The sequence below is a fragment of the Jatropha curcas genome, chromosome 4 (genome assembly GCF_041381405.1).
Source record: "Jatropha curcas cultivar XTBG-Jc1 chromosome 4, XTBG_Jcur_1.0, whole genome shotgun sequence".
Taxonomy (NCBI): domain Eukaryota; kingdom Viridiplantae; phylum Streptophyta; class Magnoliopsida; order Malpighiales; family Euphorbiaceae; genus Jatropha; species Jatropha curcas.
In genome coordinates, this window is record NC_143154.1 from 4634267 (window position 1) to 4655633 (window position 21367).

Sequence of the window (21367 nt, forward strand, 5' to 3'; positions counted from 1 at the left end):
AGGTTAAGTTTTGGGTTATTTACTTTTAAGAATTTGCCTTCCATTATAATAAATAGAGAACCATTTCCATTTTTTTTTTCTTTTTTTTTTTTGTCTTTATTTCCTTTTTAAAATATGCTTTACAAAAATTATATTAAAGAATAAAAATATGCAATTATAAAAAGTTAGTCTTAACCTTTAGTTGTGAAAGAAACAATAGTTGTAGTACGCTGTTGGGCGTGTAGAGCTACCTACCTTACCAGCAAAAGGAAATTTGGCTGACGAAAGGCCACTTAATGACACTCTTATCCTTTTCCAATCACGGGTGTTGTATTCATTTTTTAAATAGATAAATTAATATATCTATCTATATATATATATATATCACGTGCGTTGTTGTTACTATATTACCATATTATTATCATATGTGTTATTATTTTTTAGAATAAAAATGAATTATTTCTTTTTATTTTCTAAATGGAGTGATAAATATCACTATCATAGACCACCCTCACAGATCCGTAGTGACTCACTTCATCCTAATTCCACACAAACAAGGCATAAACAATTTCACAGCACAAGTAATCAAAACAATTCATTCAGCATAATGCACCAAATCAATCATTAATATGCAAACATAGAAATATAATTATATATTAATAATAACATAATAATATAAATATATATTAATGATAACATAATAATATAAATATAAAAAAAATGCTAAGTTATCTCATGTGTGTATAAATAAATATATTTTTTTCTTTATAAAATAAATAATATGTGTATACAAATGATGATATGCACTATTTATTATTACTTACAGTGATGGAGGAGAAAAAACTCTAGTTCTGAGTCTGATTCATAGGAGCAATAAACAAGCTCACACGATCTTATTGCAAAAACATGCCACAAATCATGGATTTTCGGGTAAGATGATCGACAGCATCCCTTTGTCCAAGTGTTGCTTCTGTCAACACTAGCTTGATCGAAAAAAAAGAAAGTGGTGGTCAGTGAGGTGCTAGAGACGAGGTGAGAGGTGGTTCGGCCGGCTCTTGGCTAGTTTTGTCGAAAAATCAAAAGGAAGAGGGGGGTTTAAACAGGAAAGACACAGCTCTTTCCCTCTTGTTATTGCTTCAAAAATGAACCGGAAGTGGAGAGGGAGAACGGCTAGAATAGCGGTGATGGCAAGGAGGAGGTCTGGTTTGCTGGACTTAAGCTCAAGTGGTCGAAAAATCGGGGAGGGGGGGGGGGCAAGTTGTTGTCATTGAAGCGGGGAAAGAGGGAGAAACAGAATGGGACCAAATGGGATTTTGGGTTTTCTAGAGCTTTCTAATTGGCTATAGGTTGGTTGAATTTGATTAGGATCCGGTTTAGCCTAAATCATGGGTTCCAAGGTGGGTTTCAATTGATTTATGGATTTTTCAATAGGTTTATAGTGGTTTAAGGGTTTGGTTTAGCAATATAAGCTGTAGTTATTTAGTTATTTATTTATTTTTATTGAATTAATTTATAAGGTATTAGTTAACTATTTTAAAATGCAATAATGTTTTATAATTTCCTTGGTTTAGAATTAATAATTAAAATTTTAAATGGAAAAATTTTAAAAATAAAAATTTAGGTTGTTTCACTTTTAGACATTAGTTTTTGATTGCATGTGTTCCTCCTAATGATGGGCGGCTGAAAATAACTTGTGATAGTTGTAGTCTGACTAATAATGTTTTGACTAGTGGTGGTGGCCTGTTTTTTTATCATTTGGACATGTGGATGGGAGGATTTTCTTTGAATATTGGATTTTCTCATATTTTTCTTGGAGAATTGTTTATTATTAGGGTTGGTATGGCTTTTGCTTAGGAGCGTGGTTTTCATTTTCTTCAAGTTGAGTAAAATAGTTTGGAGGCTATTCGTCTTGTTAATTCAGTCATGGTTGCTTCTCATCCTTTGGCTGCTGTGATTTGGGATATTTAGACTTTGATGTCTCGAGACTTACAATGTTTTTTTTGTTATGTCTTACAGGAAAAGAATTTTGTGGCGGATAATTTAGGGAGGCTAAATCATTCTTTACCTTCCTCTATTTCTTTTTGGGAGGTCATGCCTTCTTCCATTTCGATGCTTCTTTGGGCTAACACCTGTGTGTTTAGCTTTTTGAGATAGGTGCTCTCTTCTTTTCTTCCTTTTGTCATCATCAATAATAATTATAAATTCCACAAATTTAAATTCCAAAACCTTGCAATAAAACTATTCATCCTCCTAACTTTCTAAAAATATTATGCAAAGGATATTTTAAGGAATAAAAGTAAATGAATTTCAATTTTGAATTTATTGGAAATATGAAAAATTTATTTACAAAGAATTTCTATTTAAATAAATCTACCAAACGGAGCGTACATCGGTTGTTAGTAAACTTTCCTAATATATTGTTGTTGTATATGTTAAAATGTCATATTATTTTTGGCTTCTGAAAAAACATGTGTACGTAGGGATGACCATTTCACGGTTTTCAAAACTGGAACTGCGGTTCTAGAATCGTGGTCACCCCTATGTGCACGTTAGTTTAATTATAAATATTCATGTGCAACACAAGTCTTAAAAGCTAATTAAAATATATAAATGTATTAATATTTTTAATTCCTCTCTTATTTCCTTCCTTCTTTATTTTCTTTCCTCCTTTTCTTAAACATAAGATCAGAGATTGCAACCTTGAACTAATAATTTAAACTTACCAAATTGTGTTTATAGTGTTTGTTAGTTTTAGTCTTTTGCTCTTTTTTTTCAACCTAGATTTTCTTTGTTATCGTTTTGGATTCTTAAATTTTTTTTTGTTTCTCTATTAAATTGTAAGGTACTTTTATTATTGAAATTATTTTCTTAATTAAGCTATTTTTTCAAAATTTCATTACTTTATTTTCCTTTCCAAACATAGTTTAAAAGGTTCTTAATAATAAAAAATTTTAAAGTTGAAGTTTCAATATGAAATGAATAAAAAATTCAAAAGCTAAAACGACAAAATAGAACACTTTTGTATCTAAAAATAAATAAATAAATAAATAATCCATTCTTCAGAAATTTCGAAGAATGGATTATTTTTTTATTCTTCTTAATTATTATATATATATACTTTTAAATGACTGAATAAATAAATCTATGAAGTTTGGCTTATTTTATAAAAAAAGTATAATTAAAATAGTTATGCATTTAAAAATTTTTTATGAATAAAAAAATAATTATTAACTTTTTATTGGTGTAAAACACATATAAAAATTTTGAGTGTGCAATTACTTAATGTGAAATAAGTTTACTAATCTCAATATACATAAAAAACATACCATATATATTTTTTCGCCGTGTACATAAATTCACCCTTGTACTTTGCGATTTTATTTTTGTGGCATCCTAAACTTTGCAAATGACCTATTGTGCACATGAATTTATGAATTTTCGTAATATTATACACATTTTAACACTAATGTTAATAATTTTTACGGTTTTTGACTTTTATCTGCAAAATATCAACTCAACATATAGTTAGCATGATTTTTGAAAAAATAATTTTCATAAATTTTAACTTCTTTCAATGAGTGTTTAATTGATCTAATTTTGCAAATTGAAGTGTTTAATAAAATAAATTTAAAAATTAAAGCATTTCATAAATGTAATTTTATAAGTTGAAGTGTTTGATTGGTAAAAGTAAAAATTGAGGGTGTTATAAAATTAAAATAACAAAGTTTAGGGATAAATTTATATATCGACCTATATTTTTGTTTGGTTTGATTTGGACCCTTAAATTTTTTTTTTTTTTTTTTTGGTAATATGGAGTGTTTTAAATTTAAAATCATAAATTAAACCAATAAATTAATTTGTCATATATTTTAAACTAAATTAAATTAATCTATTTTCCTATAAAAAAATAATGTTTTTAAATGATGGTTTTAGATTTATCAGTTTGCAATTTGCACTGACAGCGCAGTTAAAGAATACTCCGAAGTAATAAAAAAAAGTAAAAAATCAGGAACTCCATTCGCACACGCACACCCACCAAGCACTAATCTGGAACCTTCTCTTCAATTTGCACTGGTTGCTTTCCCATTTTCACTTATTTGTAAGCAGAGTACCACTCCCACATTCCCTTCCCTTCAATATTGCTTCTTCATATTGATCTTGGCTTAAGACACTAACAAACAGTTTTTGCTTCTTCATCTTGTCCGAAAAATTTCTTCATTTTGTCCAAAAACACTCGAAATAGTTCTTACTGCTCGATCTTGTCCAAAAACACCCAACCATGGCTTATTCTTTTGTAGAGAATACGAGATTTTACCCTTCAACATCCTCCTTATTGTCCTTGTACGCTTCATTTTCCACTTCCTCAATGCTCTTGCGTAATATTTACCATGAATTAGTACCCAAGAAGCTCGAGACTTTTCTTGTCTCAAAATTCTTGATCTTCTTCTCTCGTAGAAAATCATCTCCTTCTTATGATACCTTCATAATTGATGATTCGTGGGACGGTCTTGATCGCAACAAACTCATAGACGCAGCAAGATTCTACTTGTCCTCCAAGATCGGCCCTAAAAACAAAATTATCAGAATTGGTAAGTTTAGAGGGCAAAAGAATGTAACAGCTGCCATAGTAGAAGGTGAGAAAGTTGTTGATGTCTATGAAGGGATAGAAATTACATGGCAATTTGCAAAGCAAGAAAACGACGATCGATCCAAGAATGATAAATTCTATAACAAAGGTTATTTTGAACTAACATTTGAAGATCAATATAGAGAAAAAATCTTTAATGGTTACTTAAACCACATTGTGGATACTTCCAAGGCCATGACCAAAGGCGAAAAGGTTTTAAAGCTTTATACAAGGTCTCGCGGCTGTTGGGATTCCATTGATTTTCGACATCCATCGACATTTGATGCGCTAGCGATGGATCACAATCTAAAGAAGTCTATCATAGATGACATAGATAGGTTCTTGGCAAGGAAAGACTACTATAAGAGAATTGGAAAGGCTTGGAAAAGAGGATACTTACTTTATGGTCCTCCTGGCACTGGAAAATCAAGCTTAATTGCAGCTATGGCTAATTACCTCAAGTTTGATGTGTTTGATTTGGAGCTGGCCAATATTACTTCTGATGCTGATTTGAGAAAAGCTATGCTCCATATTGATAGAAAGTCCATAACTGTGATTGAGGACATAGATTGCAATTCTACTGCGTATAATCGATCAAGATCAAAATCTGATGATTCTGATGATGAATCCATTTATGTCAAGGTTAGTATCTGTGCTGTTTTGGTCTACTCTGTTATGCTCTGTTTTATTGATACTTTTATTTTAGAAATGGGATTGGTTAAAACTCGTTTTTGTTTCTCTTAATTTGGATCAAACAGCAATTTTCGCTCTCTGGTCTGCTAAATTGCATTGATGGATTGTGGTCAAGCTGTGGAGAAGAAAGGATAATAGTGTTTACGACAAATCACAAGGAAGTTTTGGACCCAGCATTGCTTCGTCCTGGCAGAATGGATATGCACATTCACATGTCATATTGTACCAGTGAAGGATTTAGAGTTTTGGTGTACAATTACCTTGGAATTAAAGAGCATAAACTGCTTGAAGAAATTGATGGGTTGATACAAAGTGCAGAGGCCACTCCTGCTTCTTTGGCTGAGGAATTATTGAAGAGTGATGATCCTGATGTTGCTCTTGGAGAAGTACTCAATTTTCTTAAGCAGCAGAAAATTAAAAAGGATAATGAAGATAAAATTGTAGAGGAAAAGGAAAGCTCTGTTTAGTGAATCTAATTTCGTCTTTCCCTTTTTTTTTTTTTTTTTTAGCGTAGTTATTAAGTTTTTATTAAGAAAGAAATGTCCAGCCTTTCTCCAATGGCTACTTGGATTCTCTACAGTTGGAGGTTTATTATTAAGTATTAACTAGATGAAAAATTACAAATTATCTTGTAATTTTCACTTTTACTAGATTTTATTATCTTGTAATTTCGTTAAGAGTTGTGCGGTATATAGTATTATTTCGTCTCTTAAAAATCTTTTAATGAATTAAAAAAATTATTTAATAGTAATTAAGCAATCATTTTGTTTTTAAACTAAATAAGAATTTTTTTACCTATTATTGTATAGTTGGTTTCTCTTGCATTCTAGCATCCAATAGCTAAGTTTTAAACAATAAAATCTAATGGTTATTAATTATTCACCATGATGCAGAATTATTAACATTCTGTACTGCACTGTAGTTTGTCCCTAACTATAGATATCTCATATTATCAATTTTTCTGACAGATACAAATTATTTAATTTTTTTTTTACTATATTTGCACATTTCTTTTTTCAATTTTACTAACATACAATTTGGAATGCTACATATTTTTAATTATTTATTTAAAATTCAGAAAAAAAGAAAATACAATAATCCAAATACATATTTCCTAGAAAATTGTGTGGATTCATGAAATTTTTAATTGGGATAACATACGATATGTAGGTCGACGCATTAAATTTTTATTTAATCTAATAAATTTTTGAAGGATAAAAAATTATAGAACCACCTAATCTTTTTGTAATACAATGAATTATTTATAAATTTTTGTTCTCAATCCGTAATCAATTTGAACTTGAAATTTCCTTTCTTCATAACTCTCGATGGATTTTGATTAATTGATGATATTTTATAAAAATGTTAAAATTTCTCTCATAATTGTTAAACGTTAAACTTCTCATGTACATAAATTTGAAGTAATTATTTATGAAATACAGTAATTTTATTAATCTTTGTTTAATAATTTATTTAATTATAATACAGTTATGAGTTATCAATAGATTAATTTTTATGAACTCTTTCAGCTTTTCCATTAATAATGTTGAAATATTAAAAAAGAAGTGACAATTTTAAATTTAAAGTTTACTATTTTATAAATAAAATCTATTTCGATATACAGTTATTCCACTACTCAACTACTTTTTTATACATTTTTCTATTTTCTAAGAGAGGCAAAAATCCTACCTCATGTCACCCTGACAGAATGTCCATAATCGTGCCACGTAGACATAACCGCCATCGCCGTCGGCAGAGCTTATCTTGACCAGGTGGATTAATAATGCACAACGGGCCAACGTTATGCATGACTCACTATATCCATGAGTCTGAATAAGAATGCCACGTCAAGTTCTAAGATTAAATTATTACTTATTAAAGACTATTAATTTATCGAAAACATTTATGGTATGAATATTCAAAATTAAAATTTTTACTAATATCCAAAAATATTTATATAAAAATAAAATTATGAGCCTTATAAATTTTTTCTTTTACTGTTTAATGGCAAAAAGAAAAAAATAATTGCATTAAAAAGCTGACAGGAAACACAGCCTTACAATACAATATTTGAAAATAATTTTCTTTTATGGCTATTAAGTCTACATTTCCTTGTGATTTGCCTTGGTTAAGGGGTCATTTAATTCTACTTTCAATATATTTATTTTTTTATGTACATGTGCTATGTCCTTGTTTATCCTCAAAATTCAAGGAAAGTATCCCCGAAGGCATGATAAAAAATGAATATTTGTTCTCGTAATATAATCGGAATTATACATGATTAATGTATAAATTTTCACCTAATTTTACATATTTAATCTTATAGTATTCTTAATTTTACAGGGACTTGTCATATTTTTGAAATTATTCATTTTAATAATAATCATAACGTTGTATATAAATTTCAAATGCCGGATCGAAAGTGACGCCTGAAATATTGTCTACCAGAACTATTGAAAAAGTAAAGTTATTTACGTTTTCTGATATCATTATTGAAAATGACCAAAAAGTCATAAAAAGAGAAACAAAGTTTGTTTGTTGTCATTTGCAAATTGACGTGTACGACTAAGTTCTTCAAAGATTCCCATTGGCTAAAGCATAAGATAGAACTCAATTTTGAAAAGGAAGCAACAACCTTTTTGGAAAATGTTACAATAAATCAAAGAAAATGATTTTTTTTTTTTTTTACCAGAGTTACATGAGACCGGATGGACTGGCCACTGTGAAAGTGGCACAGAAATTATACCACTGGTCAATGGCTATAAGGGTGTCCATATTACGGTTTTGGACATTGGAACTGTCGGTTCGAACCGGTCTCGAACAGGAGATTTTCGGTTCGATTTCGATTCTAGATTTGTGGAACCGCAAACCGGCGGTTCCACAAAAATAGATTGGAACCGGCGGTTCTCCGGCCGGTTCGAACCGGCGGTTCTAGCCGTTAGAAACTGTCAGTTTTGTGTTTTTTTTCAAAAAATTTTGTTGTGAAATCTCAAACTTTTTTAAACAAAAAATAAATTCAGTTAATTGAACCATTTTTTAATTTTTTAGGTGTATTTTTTTTACAAATAACTTTCACAAATTTAATAAAATTTGAAAACCGGTCTTCAAAATTTAAAATTTAAAATTATACGATTTGCCGAAAAATCGATCGGAACCGTCGGTTTTGCACCGTACTGGAACCAGAACCGTTCGGTTCTAAATCGGAACCGGAACCGGAAATTTTCAGTTTAATTCCGGTTCCAGTTTTTTTGGAACCGGAACCGCCGGTTCTGGAACCGTGGCCACCCCTAAATGGCCCAATTCCCCCTTTTTTTTAAAAAAAAAACAAGAAAAGAATTACAAGAAACGCCCACTAGATCATGTAAAAGTCATGATCAAGAAGATAATGAGTGCCCAGGGTAAAGTTGCTAGCCAATTTTGACAGCGGAATCCATAAATTAATCATTATACTTTGTAATTTTAACTTTTTAGTACCTTAAACTTTACGAACGATCCGTCGGTATTTAAATTTGTAAATTTTAATAATATTAAACACATTTCGACACAATATTCATAATTTTTAAATTCTTTGATTTTTATCTGCAAAATATCAATTTTATTATAGCTAGCATGACTCTTTGGAACAATAATTTTCATGAATTTCAACTTTTTAATGCATGTTTAGTTGATCTAATTTTACAAGTTGAAGTGTTAAATAAAATAATTAAAAATTTTAATTGTTTAATAAATGTAATTTTATGAATTTAAGTGTTTCATGGGTAAAAGTAAAAGCTGATAATGCCACAAGATTAAAATAGTTCAGGGTGAATTTATATATGGGGCCCAATTTTGACAAATAAACAATACATTAAAAAGTTTCCTTCCCTAAATATATGGTTTTTAAAGTGTCATTTTAATAAAGTAGTTACTTAAATAAAGATTTAGAATATTACTTCCATTCTATTCATTTTTTCATACTTTTTGAGATTTCATAAAAATTAAAAAATATTAAATCACCAATTTTAGAAATAATAAGAGTAATTGAATAAAAATAAGAGTAATTGAATAATTCAAATAAAGTTTAGTAAAATATCTAAAACGGTGGATGTGAAAGTATACTGATATAAATTCTGTTTTGATCTTGTGGCTCTAATTTATTTTCAATAAGTTGCCACCTGGCATTGACGGTTATTTTTTCTTAGTTTAAGAGCGATAGAGATCTGTATGAAAAAATATCTCTCTTTGTATTTGTATTTTTCTATTCTCTCTCAAGAAAATGATCTGAATTTCTCAGTTGATTTCTTCTTGACTATGATTGCCATGAATTAGCTCATCATGGTATCAGAGCATTTAGGTTACTAAAGGTTGATCTTAAATTCTTTTTCTTCTGCATCAATCAGAGCAAATGACGAATCCCGATGATTTGGAGCCAAACAGATCTCAGATTGCAAGATCAAAAGCTAAATTGACTAATGATCCTCTGAATTTAACTAATTCAGATCATCCTGGACTGAATCTAGTCAGTGTACCTTTGAATGAAAACAATTATCACTCTTGGAGCAGATCCATAACTATAGCTCTCAGAGCGAAGAATAAGCTGGATTTCATTAATGGAAGGTATGAGAAACCTAACTCTAATTCTCCTGTGTATGAGAAATGGATGAGAACAGACAGTATGGTAGTTTCATGGCTTTTGAACTCGATATCGAAAGATATCGTTGAAGCTTTTCTATATTCAAATTCAGCCAAAGAACTTTGGGATGAATTATTTCAAAGATATGGTGATAGTAATGGACCTCTTCTTTACCAGATCACAAGGGAGATTTGTAGTTTTAGCCAAGGAAATTACTCAATAACAGTGTATTTCACGAAACTTAAACAAAAGTGGGATGAATTGGCTAGTTTAAAGAAGTTTCCTGTTTGCGGTTGCGGTGCAGCAAAATTCTTTATGGATTTTGAGAATGATGCAAGGTTGATGCAATTTCTTATGGGCCTAAATGATAGTTATGATCACGTGAGGAATCAAATTTTACTGATGGATCCCTTGCCATCAGTTAATAAAGCTTATTCAATGGTCTTGCGTGTGGAGAAGCAAAGAGAAATGAACCATTTTATTGTTGAATCTAGTGAATCTTCTGCAATTTTGCTTGCTCAGGGTAATTCAGGTTACAAGAAAAGAAATTTTAAGGATAGCAAGAACAAGTATAAGAGAAGGGAGAGTACTGGAAAGGAGAACCAGTTTTGTGACAATTGTAGAACCAAAGGCCATACAAGGGAGACATGTTTCAAGATTGTAGGATATCCTAATTGGTATTATGAGTTAAAGCAGAAGAAAGGTCAGTCACAGGCTCATATGGTTGACAATGCAGGAGAAACTCCTTTTGATGTCCAGAATGAAAACTCAAAGGGTCCTACAGCAGAATGGAGTGAAAATCTCACTAAGATCATTCAACAAGAAGTTATGAAAGCCATGAAGGGCAAGCAGATGATGACTGTAATTGATGAAAACGTATATGTGAACAATTGTTCTTTTGCAGGTACTGCATCTAACAAGGTTTTTAAAAGTACTGATGATAAGAACATAGGTGAATGGATCATTGTCACAGGGTGTACTGACCATATGACCTATAACATTTCTTTTTTTTACACATTACACAAATTAGCCAAACCAAAATCTGTCAAATTACCTGATGGAGCCATAAAACTAGTTCATTATATAGGAACAATAAAGCTAAATGACAGAATTATTTTGACCAATGTCCTTTACATACCTTCTTTCAAATGTAATCTGATCTCAGTAACATCATTAACCAAAACAAATAAAATTGCAGTTAAATCCTCACCAAATTGTTCTATTTTTCAAGATTTGCAAAGTAACGAGAAGATTGCCATTGGTCATGGGCAAGATGGGTTATATTTGCTGAATAAGAAGTCTTTTGATATTGTAAGTAGTAAATGTATGGCTACTTGTACTGAAAATAGTAGGAAAATACAAAAGTTTAAACTTTGGCATTCTAGACTAGGACATGTTTCTAATCAAAGACTGAAATATGCTGGTGTACTTGATCATGATGAATTGTGTGACATTGTATGCTCAATATGTCCTATTTCCAAGCAATCAAGAGTTCCTTTTCCTATAAATGTTATAAAATCAGAAAAATTGTCCCAATTAATACACATAGATCTGTGGGGTCCTTATGGTGTGCAATCTATAACTGGAGCAAAATTCATGGTAACTATAGTGGAAGATAAATCTAGGTATACATGGGTGTATATGATAAATACTAAGCATCAAGTTTTGTTCAGTTTTAAGCCATTACTTGCAGTTAATTGAAACACAATTTGGAGTTAAAGTGCAAAAGGTTAGAACCGACAATGGAACTGAGTTTTTGAATACGCAATGTAGGGAATTATTTCAATCTAAAGGTATAATGCATCAAAGATCTTGCATATACACTCCCCAACAAAATGGTGTGGTAGAGAGAAAACATAGGAGTTTGTTACAGATAGCAAGGGCATTTATGTTCCAAGGTCATTTTCCTAAAAATTTCTGGTCTGAATGTCTATTGGCAACAACTCATGTTATAAATAGAATACCTACTGTGGTTTTAGATTGGAAGTCGCCTTATGAGGAATTGAATGGTAAACCTCCTGATATCTCATATTTCAGAACTATTGGTTGCCTTTGTTTTGCAACAAATACAAAACCTCACAAAACAAAATTCGATCATAGAGAACAACCTGCAGTTTTACTTGGTTACTCCTAAAACCATAAAGCATATAAATTGTTCAATATTAATTCTAAAACCATTTTTCATTCTCGAGATGTACTTTTTCATGAACAACAATTTCCTTTCCAAATTTCCCACTCCATTACCTATGATACACCTGTTTTACCAAATATACTAGAACCAGTTAATGATTTTCATCATGATCTTGAAAATAATTCCTCTTTATCAAATTCTCGTTCTTCCGAACCTTCAAACTTGCTTACCCAATTACATGATTCATTAGATATTCAGGAGAGTCATATTATATCAGGTGCACATATTCATTCAGATCATGAAACTAGATTAGAACATATAGATTCTCAACCAGTCATTAGAAGGAGTAATAGAGTGACACAAAAACCATCTTGGCTTCAAGATTTTATGGCAGCAGCACATACCAATGGTACATCATCTGTTACTCAGCAATCTATCTCAGGTATTTCTACTCTCCATCCCCGTTCTGCACTTTTACCTACATCCTTATGCATTAGTTCATCATATAATTCTTTTGTATCCAATGTGTCAAAGATTCCAGAGCCTGTTTCTTTTCATCAAGCTAATAAAGACCTTAATTAGGTGCAAGCCATGCAAAAGGAACTTGCAGCCTTAGAGGAGAACAAGACTTGGGTTCTAACTAATTTACCAAAGGGTAAGAAACCTATTGGTTCTAAATGGGTGTACAGGGTAAAGTACAAATCAGATGGGAGTGTTGACCGATATAAGGCACGTTTAGTTGCCAAGGTTATACACAATTATTGGGATTAGATTATACTGAAACTTTTTCCCCTGTGGCTAAACTAGTGACTGTTAGAATATTTTTGGCAGTTGTTGCTTCTAAAGGGTGGTCCTTGCATCAATTGGATATCAATAATGCATATCTCCATGGTTTTCTTAATGAAGATATATATATGATACCTCCAGCGGGTTACACAAAAGCCATTCCAGGATAAGTCTGCAAGTTACAGAGATCTTTCTTTGGCTAAAAGCAAGTAGGCCGTCAATGGAATAAAAAACTTACCAAGCATTTTGGAGAGTATGGGTTTCAACAGTCCCAAAATCATCATTGTCTTTTTACAAAAGGTATGAACAATGATTTTTTGGCTTTATTATTATACATAGATGATATTTTGATTACTGGATTTGATGAAAAGTTGATTGTTGATGTCAAGCAGTTTTTACATGACAAATTTACTATCAAAGATCTAGGCTATGCTAAGTTTTTCTTAGGTTTGGAGATAGCTAGATCAGAAACGGGCCTGTGTGTTAGACAAAGAAAATATATAATGGATTTGGTACAGGAGGTTAGTATACAAGATGCCACAGCAGTACATACTCCTTTAATCCAGGGTCTAAAACTTAAACCAGATGACGGTGATTTATTGAATGATCCTGAACAATATCGAAGTTTAGTGGGCCGCTTGCTTTATCTCAATTTAACAAGACCAGATGTAACTTACTCAGTTCAGCAAGTGAGTCAATTCATGCAAGCCCCTACTACAACACACTTAAAAGCTGCTATTCATGTGTTGAAGTACTTGAAAACTTATCCAACAACAGGATTGTTTTTTCTTGCCACCAATTCTTTTCAACTACAAGCTTTCTGTGATGCTGATTGGGCCTCTTGCCTCACCACTAGAAAGTCTCTTACTGGATATTGCATTTACTTGGGGAATTCCTTAATTTCATGGAAAACAAAAAAGCAAAACATTGTTAGTAGATCTACTGCAGAGGCTGAGTACCGTGCCATGGCTGTTACTGTGTGTGAGTTGAAGTGGATTTCTTATGTGCTTCAAGATCTTCAGTTATCTTTGTATCTTCCCATTCCATTATTTTGTGACAACCAGGCTGCTTTACACATAGCAGCAAATCTCGTGTTCCATGAAAGAACGAAACATATTGACATTGATTGTCATGTGGTTCGTAATCAGCTTCAAAATGGGTTCATTACCACTACTCATGTGCCGTCAAAACACCAATTAGCAGATGTGTTTACAAAGAATCTGAGTGCTTCTATATTCTCTCGTCTCCTTTCCAAGATTGGGTTGGTTGATTTCTCACCAACTCCATCTTGAAGGGGGGGTGAAAGTATACTGATATAAATTCTGTTTTGATCTTGTGGCTCTAATTTATTTTCAATAAGTTGCCAGCTGGCATTGACAGTTATTTTTTCTTAGTTTAAGAGCGATAGAGATCTGTATGAGAAAATATCTCTCTTTGTATTTGTATTTTTCTATTCTCTCTCAAGAAAATGATTTGAATTTCTCAGTTGATTTCTTCTTGACTATGATTGCCATGAATTAGCTCATCAGGATGGTTCCTGGGTTTGGGGATTTTGATGCAGCCTACACTAAGGCGGGTCTATTTTTGAATGCGAATCAGATTGGGGCAATTTGGTCTCGCCTTATTTCTGAAGGGCTTACTATTTTCTTGTGTATGAAAAAAAGAAGTTTGATTTTAATATCTAAGCAAACGTAAAATTGGAACAAAATACTAATTCTATCTCATAATATTTTTGTTCATTTTTTTTTCTTTCCTCCCAAATTATTGGAAGACACACAATAAAGAAAACATTTTTTTTTTTTTAAAAAAAAAAATTATATTAGTTTGTTTTATTTTTAATCATGTGCTCAATTCGTCTTTTGGGTGGACGGATTGATTTCACCATGTTTATTTTTCTTTTTTTCTTTCAAGTGCTTGAAACTTGAATCCATCTACAAAGTAGCTAGACTATTTAAGCCAAATGTTCATTTTATTTTCTTTTTCTGTTTTTTTCTAAACACAGCTTGCCTACCTACCAAGTACACAGAAATTACAAAGAAGAGACTATTCTTGACTCTTCTTCCAGCAACTCAGACAATGACAGTAGTACCAGTAACAAATAAATAAAAGCAGTAATCCCATTCACACATCAACCAAATTTCTTACTATTTCTTTACAAGATTAATCATTTAACATACATTACATGATTTTTAGATCTTGAAATTAGACAATTCAGCATTTTATTTACTTATTTTGTGCATCTCTTGTCTGTCCACCAAATTCATAAAGCTTTCTATACATACTTTTATGTACTCTTTAAAGCCCACCAATTCATAGTTTACAGGCTCATTACACACTCTCTACTTGTGCTTTATAAGAAAAGTTTATAAGCTCTGTATAAAGTTAATTAAAAATTTATCTTGTCTCTAGTAATTTATTTGGATAAATTATTATTTAATTTCTGGCTGTTGTCCTAATTAATATGTATGTTCCTTAAAATAAAAGAAAAAAAAAATGAAAGTCTCTTCACATTTGCTCCTATAAAATAGTTATTCTGTTCAAATTATTTTGTCAAAAGAAAAGACGGTTTAACTCGAAACATGTTTCGATTATTTGTTAATTGTTCACGAGGAGTTGAGACACTTTCATAACGGTAGGGAAGGAGAAGGGCCTATTCATTAAAAAAACTACAAGACTAAAAATGTAAATTTCAAAGTGTATGAAATTTATAGAGTTCTGAATAATTAGGAAAGTGAGTTTAATTTGAAATGGTGTACTTGAATGCGTTGTTAAGAGGCATTGGTTGAAATTATGGTATTGTATAAAAAATGCTTTTATTAGCACACATTTACAAATTTGTCATTCATGGTTTGTAAAGGAATATATGTTATATCTAACCTGTTTGGGATTGTGTGTATACTGTTTAACCAATAAAATGCTTAATAAATTTGAAAGAAAAGAAAATAACCAAAAAAAAAAAAAATTAATTTTCTCTTATTTGGAAACTGTAGGGAAAATTTTAGTTAGAAGGAAAAATTTACAGCATTTTCCTCACGAGTTCATTCGTTTTCAATCTGACTAAGGCACTCTTTGGATAAAATTGGCTATTTCAATAGCTACACAGTAATTATAAGCTCTTTTAGAATCTGTTCGGTAATATTAATTGTTATAATAGCTATTCGAACTGTTAGCTATTTTGCAGTTAGCTGTTTATTTAGCGGTTTAAATTACAAGTATTCAATAAAAAGGACAAAAATAGTTATTTTTTATTTTGAGATGATAAAAATAATTGTTTAACTTACAATGAAATTAGTTAGCTAAATTTAAAGAAAAAAAATAATGGTATGATTGTCAAAAAAAAAAAAAAAAAGAGCTAAACATTAGAGATAATTATATTTTTAGTATCTAAATTTTTTATTTTTTTCCATTTTAGTGTTTAAATGGAAAATGTTATCAATTGGGTGCTTAAATTTTTTAAAATTTACGATTAAGCAGGCCAACAAAAAAACGTGATTGTGGGCCTTATTCTTTTAACACATGGCAACTGACGTGGAGACAAAGAGCTCCAAAATTGCAATTCAGCGGCATGAGTAGATTCTATGTGGACATAAATATGAATTTTCTATTTTGTCCTTAAGAATACCTAAGTCTCTCATTCCTCTGTGCACATCTTTTCATTTCAAATCAAATCCTCTGCAACCTCAGATCTACTCACATCCTCTCAAATCCTCTCTAACACCATGGAAGTCGTTGCAAAAGCAAAAATAAAAACAGCATTATTACTGTTAAATTTCTTTTTTGATTTAAGACTTTTTTTTACCGTTCACTACATGGTTTTGTTGGATTTAATTTTCTATTGTGGGCTTAATATGTAAAATTAAATATGTACAGCAGTCTAATTGTAAAGTCAATTTCAAATGTGGTCTTGATTGTGAATAATTGACTATTGAGGTATCAACTAATTATAGATATTAAGTGTAGAGACCATTATATAATTCCTATTTCGTTAAAGGACCGAAATAGGAATTGTACTAACCCTACAGGTATATAAAGGTCGTGGTCCCCAGAGGAGTTGAATACGATTCAGTTTTACGTTCCTTTCGTATTGCTTCCGCTAAATCGATTCTTCAATTCTCTGGAAGGCTGCAAACCTAATTTTATACATCAAGATCGACGAACAACGATGTCAGGTACGCAACCTTTTCTTATTCAATCTATTTTGTTGAATCTAGTGGTTTGCACGATCTAGGTTATTATTGAATTATTTGAGATTAATTCTTAACAAGTGGTATCAGAGCCTTGTGCATAATTGCTAGATTTTAGATTGATTTTCGTAATGTTTTTTTTTTTTCCCTACTGTTTACGGATAGAGGGTTTTGTTTAATACTAAAAAAAAAAAAACAGTATAGGTTTGTGGATTTTGATCGAAATCTTGGCTTGAGTATAACGCCATTGATGATTTTAGGGAATTATTGAACAAAGATTGTGTTTTTCATGGTTGCCGTTGGTTTAACACCTCAAAACCCACCTGAGAACCTCCATTGTTGCCGGCGAATTAGTTTTGAAATTGCAGTTTAGAGATTTGTGATTTCAACACCGTTTTTTTTTTTTTTTTTTTTTTGACTCCCTTGGCTGCCATTCACCGTCCAATGGCTACTGGAGCTTGTCTTCGGTTGGAACTGGTGGTGTTGGCGGCCGAAAGGGGCTGGAACGGCAGGTGGAGAGAGTTGGCGGCGGACCTGGTTCTTTTTTTCTTTGTTTTGTCTCTGCTCGTTTTTGTGTCAAGGTTAGGGATGGAAAATTACGGTTAGGTCCCTGGAAAATTTCATATTAGTCCCTTAATTTTCTGTAATTTCATATTGGTCCCTTAATTTTCTATAACTTCAGATTAGGTCCCTAAATTTTCTATAACTTCAGATTAGGTCCCTAAATTTCCTGTAACTTCAGATTAGGCCCCTAATCTTCTGTTTTTCGTATTAGGCCCTTAAATTTCTGTTTTCTTTCGTTTAGACCCCAAACTTTATTTATTCAAATTTATTTAGTCCAATTTTATAACTTAGTCTCTAATTTAGTGACTTAAAGACTAGATTATAATTTTTTTTTTTTTGGACTAAATAATTTTAGATTATTAAATATTTAGACAATCAATTCATTTAATTGCAATTGTTTTGTTTTAATTACAATTAAATGATTTAATTTGTCGACTTGAGATTAAATTTTGGAGTGATTAAGTCCCTATTGTGTTTGATATTTGTTAAAATAAATTGATTTGATCAATAAGTCACCAAAGTGACCTCTATTGCTTGAATTGATTTATTTTAGAATATTAGACAGGTGTATTAGAATTCGTTGCGGATAGTTAATCGGCCCAAAGGAAGGTTGCTATCTGGCTGAGTTTTGAATACATGTTTGGCAATAAATATGTGATAATTGTTTGATTATTTTCCATGACAATGATATATCGGCCCAAAGGAAGATTTATTATTTGTCAGGACTATGTTATCAATATTTGATTGCTGCATTGAGATACTAATTACAAGTTAATGTTTTACATCCAAAGATGAGAATATTAATGTTGTGTCTGTATCTTATTTCCATTTTTTAATCTCTACTTATGTGAATTGTTTCATTTGTGGATTGTGAGCTTATACTTATCTATTTGTTTATTTTCTCTGATGTCAGCTAACATGTCATTTAATCCTGATTGTGTCCCTAAACTTGAGGGATCAAATTTTGAGTCTTGGAAATCAGATATTATGATCTTTCTGGGCTGTATGGATTTGGATCTTGCATTCAGGATGGACGAACCTGCTCCTCTTACTGATACGAGCACTGATGTTCAAAGGGTTCAGTATGAGAAGTGGGAGCGTTCTAATCGCTTAGGTCTAATGATCATGCAGAAAGGAGTCCCAGAACATGTTCGAGACTCTGTCTCAGCTGAAAAGAACAATGCTCAAAACTATCTTGCCGAGCTGGAGAGGGCTTATGTCAAGAATGACAAAGCCGAAGTGGGAACACTTTTAGGAAAATTAACCTCCATGAAGTTTGCTGGCAATGGTGGTGTTCGGGAGCATATTCTTAGCATGTCTCAGATTGCAAAGAGACTGAAGGCGCTGGGTATGGCTTTACCAGATGACCTTTTAGTCCATTTGGTTATGAATTCTCTTCCTTCTCAGTATGGACAAATTAGGACTTCCTATAATTGTCAGCCGAATAAATGGACTCTTAACGAGCTCATTTCTCATTGTGTTGATGAGGAGGAAAAGATGAATTCTAACAAAAGAGAGAGTGCACATTTTGTTTCTTCAGCTGGGAAGGGTAAGAACAAGAAAAGAAAGAGGCCTTCTGCAAAGCCTGTTGAAAAGGCTATTGAGAAACCTGCTGCTGCTACTGCTGTAGATCCAGTACAAAAGAAGCCTTATGTGCCAAAATGCTTCTTTTGTGGAAAGACGGATCACTTGAGAAAGGACTGTCCTAAATTTGCTATTTGGCTTGCAAAGAAGGGTAAGTACCTTGTTTTAGTCTGTTGTGAAGTTAATTTAACTTCAGCTCCTAAAAACACTTATTGGATGGATTCTGGTGCTACCGCTCATATAAGTGTTTCATTGCAGGGCTGCCTCAACTACAGAAAGCCAACTGACGGTGAAAGATACGTCTATGTGGGAAATGGCGATCTGGTTGAAGTAGAGGCAATTGGACATTTTAGATTATGTTTAAGTACTGGCTATTTTTTGGATCTTATAGATACTTTTGTTATTCCCTCTTTTAGAAGGAATTTGATTTCTGTTTCCTTTTTGGACAAATCTGGTTTTCATTGTTCTTTTGGAGACAGTATATTCACTTTATCTATGAATTCAAAAGTTTTGGGTACTGGTTGCTTGAATGAATGTGATAATCTATATATGTTAGACATTGATACTAGTTATCATGAATCCCTGCATGTTACTACAAGAGGTACCAAAAGAAAGTTGAATATTGATAACTCAGCTGTACTTTGGCATAGACGTTTGGGTCATGTATCCAAATCAAGAATTGAGCGTCTTGTTTCTGATGGTATCTTAGATACCCTTGATTACACAGGTTTGGATTCTTGTATTGAGTGTATTAAAGGAAAACAGACTAAACAAAAGAGACTAGGTGTCATTCGGTCATCCAATGTTTTAGAACTGATTCATACAGATATTTGCGGTCCATTCCATATTGCAGCTAGAAATGGCCAAAGATATTTTATATCATTCATTGATGACTATTCTCGTTATGGTTACTTATATCTCATTCATGAAAAATCTGAGTCTTTGGACGTGTTCAAATCTTATAAAGCCGAAGTTGAAAATCAACTAGGAAAGAAGATTAAATCTGTTCGATCTGACCGTGGTGGTGAATATTATGGTAAATATGACGGTTCAGGCGAACAACGTCCAGGACCTTTTGCGCTTTTCCTACAGGAATGTGGAATTGTCCCTCAATATACAATGCCTGGTACACCCAGCATGAATGGTGTATCTGAGAGACGTAATAGGACTCTTATGGATATGGTAAGGAGTATGATTAGTCATTCTACTTTACCAGAGTCTCTGTGGGGTGAAGCGTTAAAGACAGCAGCTTATCTTCTCAATAGGATTCCATCTAAAGCAGTTGCTAAAACACCTTATGAACTTTGGACTGGACGTAAGCCTAGTCTAAAGCATCTTCATGTTTGGGGATGTCCAGCTGAAGCAAGGCCTTACAAGCCGAATCAAACAAAACTGGACTCCAAAACTATCAGCAGCTACTTTGTTGGATATTCTGAGCGGTCTAGGGGTTACAAGTTTTATAATCCTACTTCCAGAACTTTTTTTGAAACGAGAATTGCAACATTTTTTGAGGATGTTGATTTTGGAGGGAGAAATAAAGAAAGAAACATTGTCTTTGAAGAGGAACCAAGTAAGGATGATTCGGTTCTCATTCCTTTTGTTGTTTCTGATAGCGTACAGACTCCAGTTGCTCCTGTAACTATTCAAGATCCAATTCAAGACAATGCTATTCTTCCTCAAGAACAAATTCAACAACCTCAAGAATTAGAGCCTGTTCAAATGCCTTTGAGGAGATCTACTAGGGAGAGAAGAAGTGCTATTCCAGATGATTATATAGTGTTTCTTCAGGAACATGAGGATACTGTAGACATGATAGATGATGATCCAGTTAGTTTCTATCATGCCATGCAGAGTTCTGACTCTCATAAGTGGATTGAGGCAATGAACGAAGAGTATAAGTCTATGCAAGACAATCAAGTTTGGGATCTTGTTCAATTACCTGAAGGAAAGAAACCCATTGGTTGCAAATGGATATTTAAAACCAAAAGGGATTCTCAAGGTAATGTGGAAAGATATAAAGCACGTCTTGTAGCAAAAGGCTTTACTCAAAAGGAAGGGATTGACTATAAAGAAACCTTCTCTCCAGTTTCTTCGAAGGATTCTTTTAGGACAATCATGGCCTTAGTTGCAAATCTTGATCTTGAGCTTCATCAAATGGATGTTAAGACTGCGTTTCTCAATGGCGACATTGATGAAACAATATATAT

At 32.2% G+C, this 21367-nt stretch overlaps 2 protein-coding genes across 2 annotated transcripts; both read left to right on the forward strand.

Moving 5' to 3' along the window:
• The first annotated feature begins 4020 nt into the window (after positions 1–4020).
• LOC105636773 (AAA-ATPase At2g18193) lies at positions 4021–5989 on the forward strand. The gene is made up of 2 exons (XM_037640061.2): positions 4021–5248; positions 5365–5989. The coding sequence occupies exons 1-2, from the start codon at positions 4259–4261 to the stop codon at positions 5764–5766; spliced, it is 1392 nt and encodes a 463-aa protein (XP_037495989.2). The 5' UTR covers positions 4021–4258; the 3' UTR covers positions 5767–5989.
• Positions 5990–17915: 11926 nt separating this feature from the next.
• LOC149496733 (uncharacterized) lies at positions 17916–19677 on the forward strand. Its single transcript, XM_089720610.1, has 2 exons — positions 17916–19311; positions 19419–19677. The coding sequence occupies exons 1-2, from the start codon at positions 18483–18485 to the stop codon at positions 19445–19447; spliced, it is 858 nt and encodes a 285-aa protein (XP_089576736.1). The 5' UTR covers positions 17916–18482; the 3' UTR covers positions 19448–19677.
• The last annotated feature ends 1690 nt before the right edge of the window (positions 19678–21367 follow it).

Excerpts from the sequence above, each read along its gene's own strand:
- LOC105636773 (XM_037640061.2), top strand. The coding sequence starts at position 4,259 with ATGGCTTATTCTTTTGTAGAGAATACGAGATTTTACCCTTCAACATCC. Across the intron at positions 5,249-5,364 it reads ATGAATCCATTTATGTCAAG|CAATTTTCGCTCTCTGGTCT; the intron begins GTTAGTATCTGT and ends TGGATCAAACAG.
- LOC149496733 (XM_089720610.1), top strand. The coding sequence starts at position 18,483 with ATGTCAGCTAACATGTCATTTAATCCTGATTGTGTCCCTAAACTTGAG. Across the intron at positions 19,312-19,418 it reads TATTTGGCTTGCAAAGAAGG|GGCTGCCTCAACTACAGAAA; the intron begins GTAAGTACCTTG and ends GTTTCATTGCAG.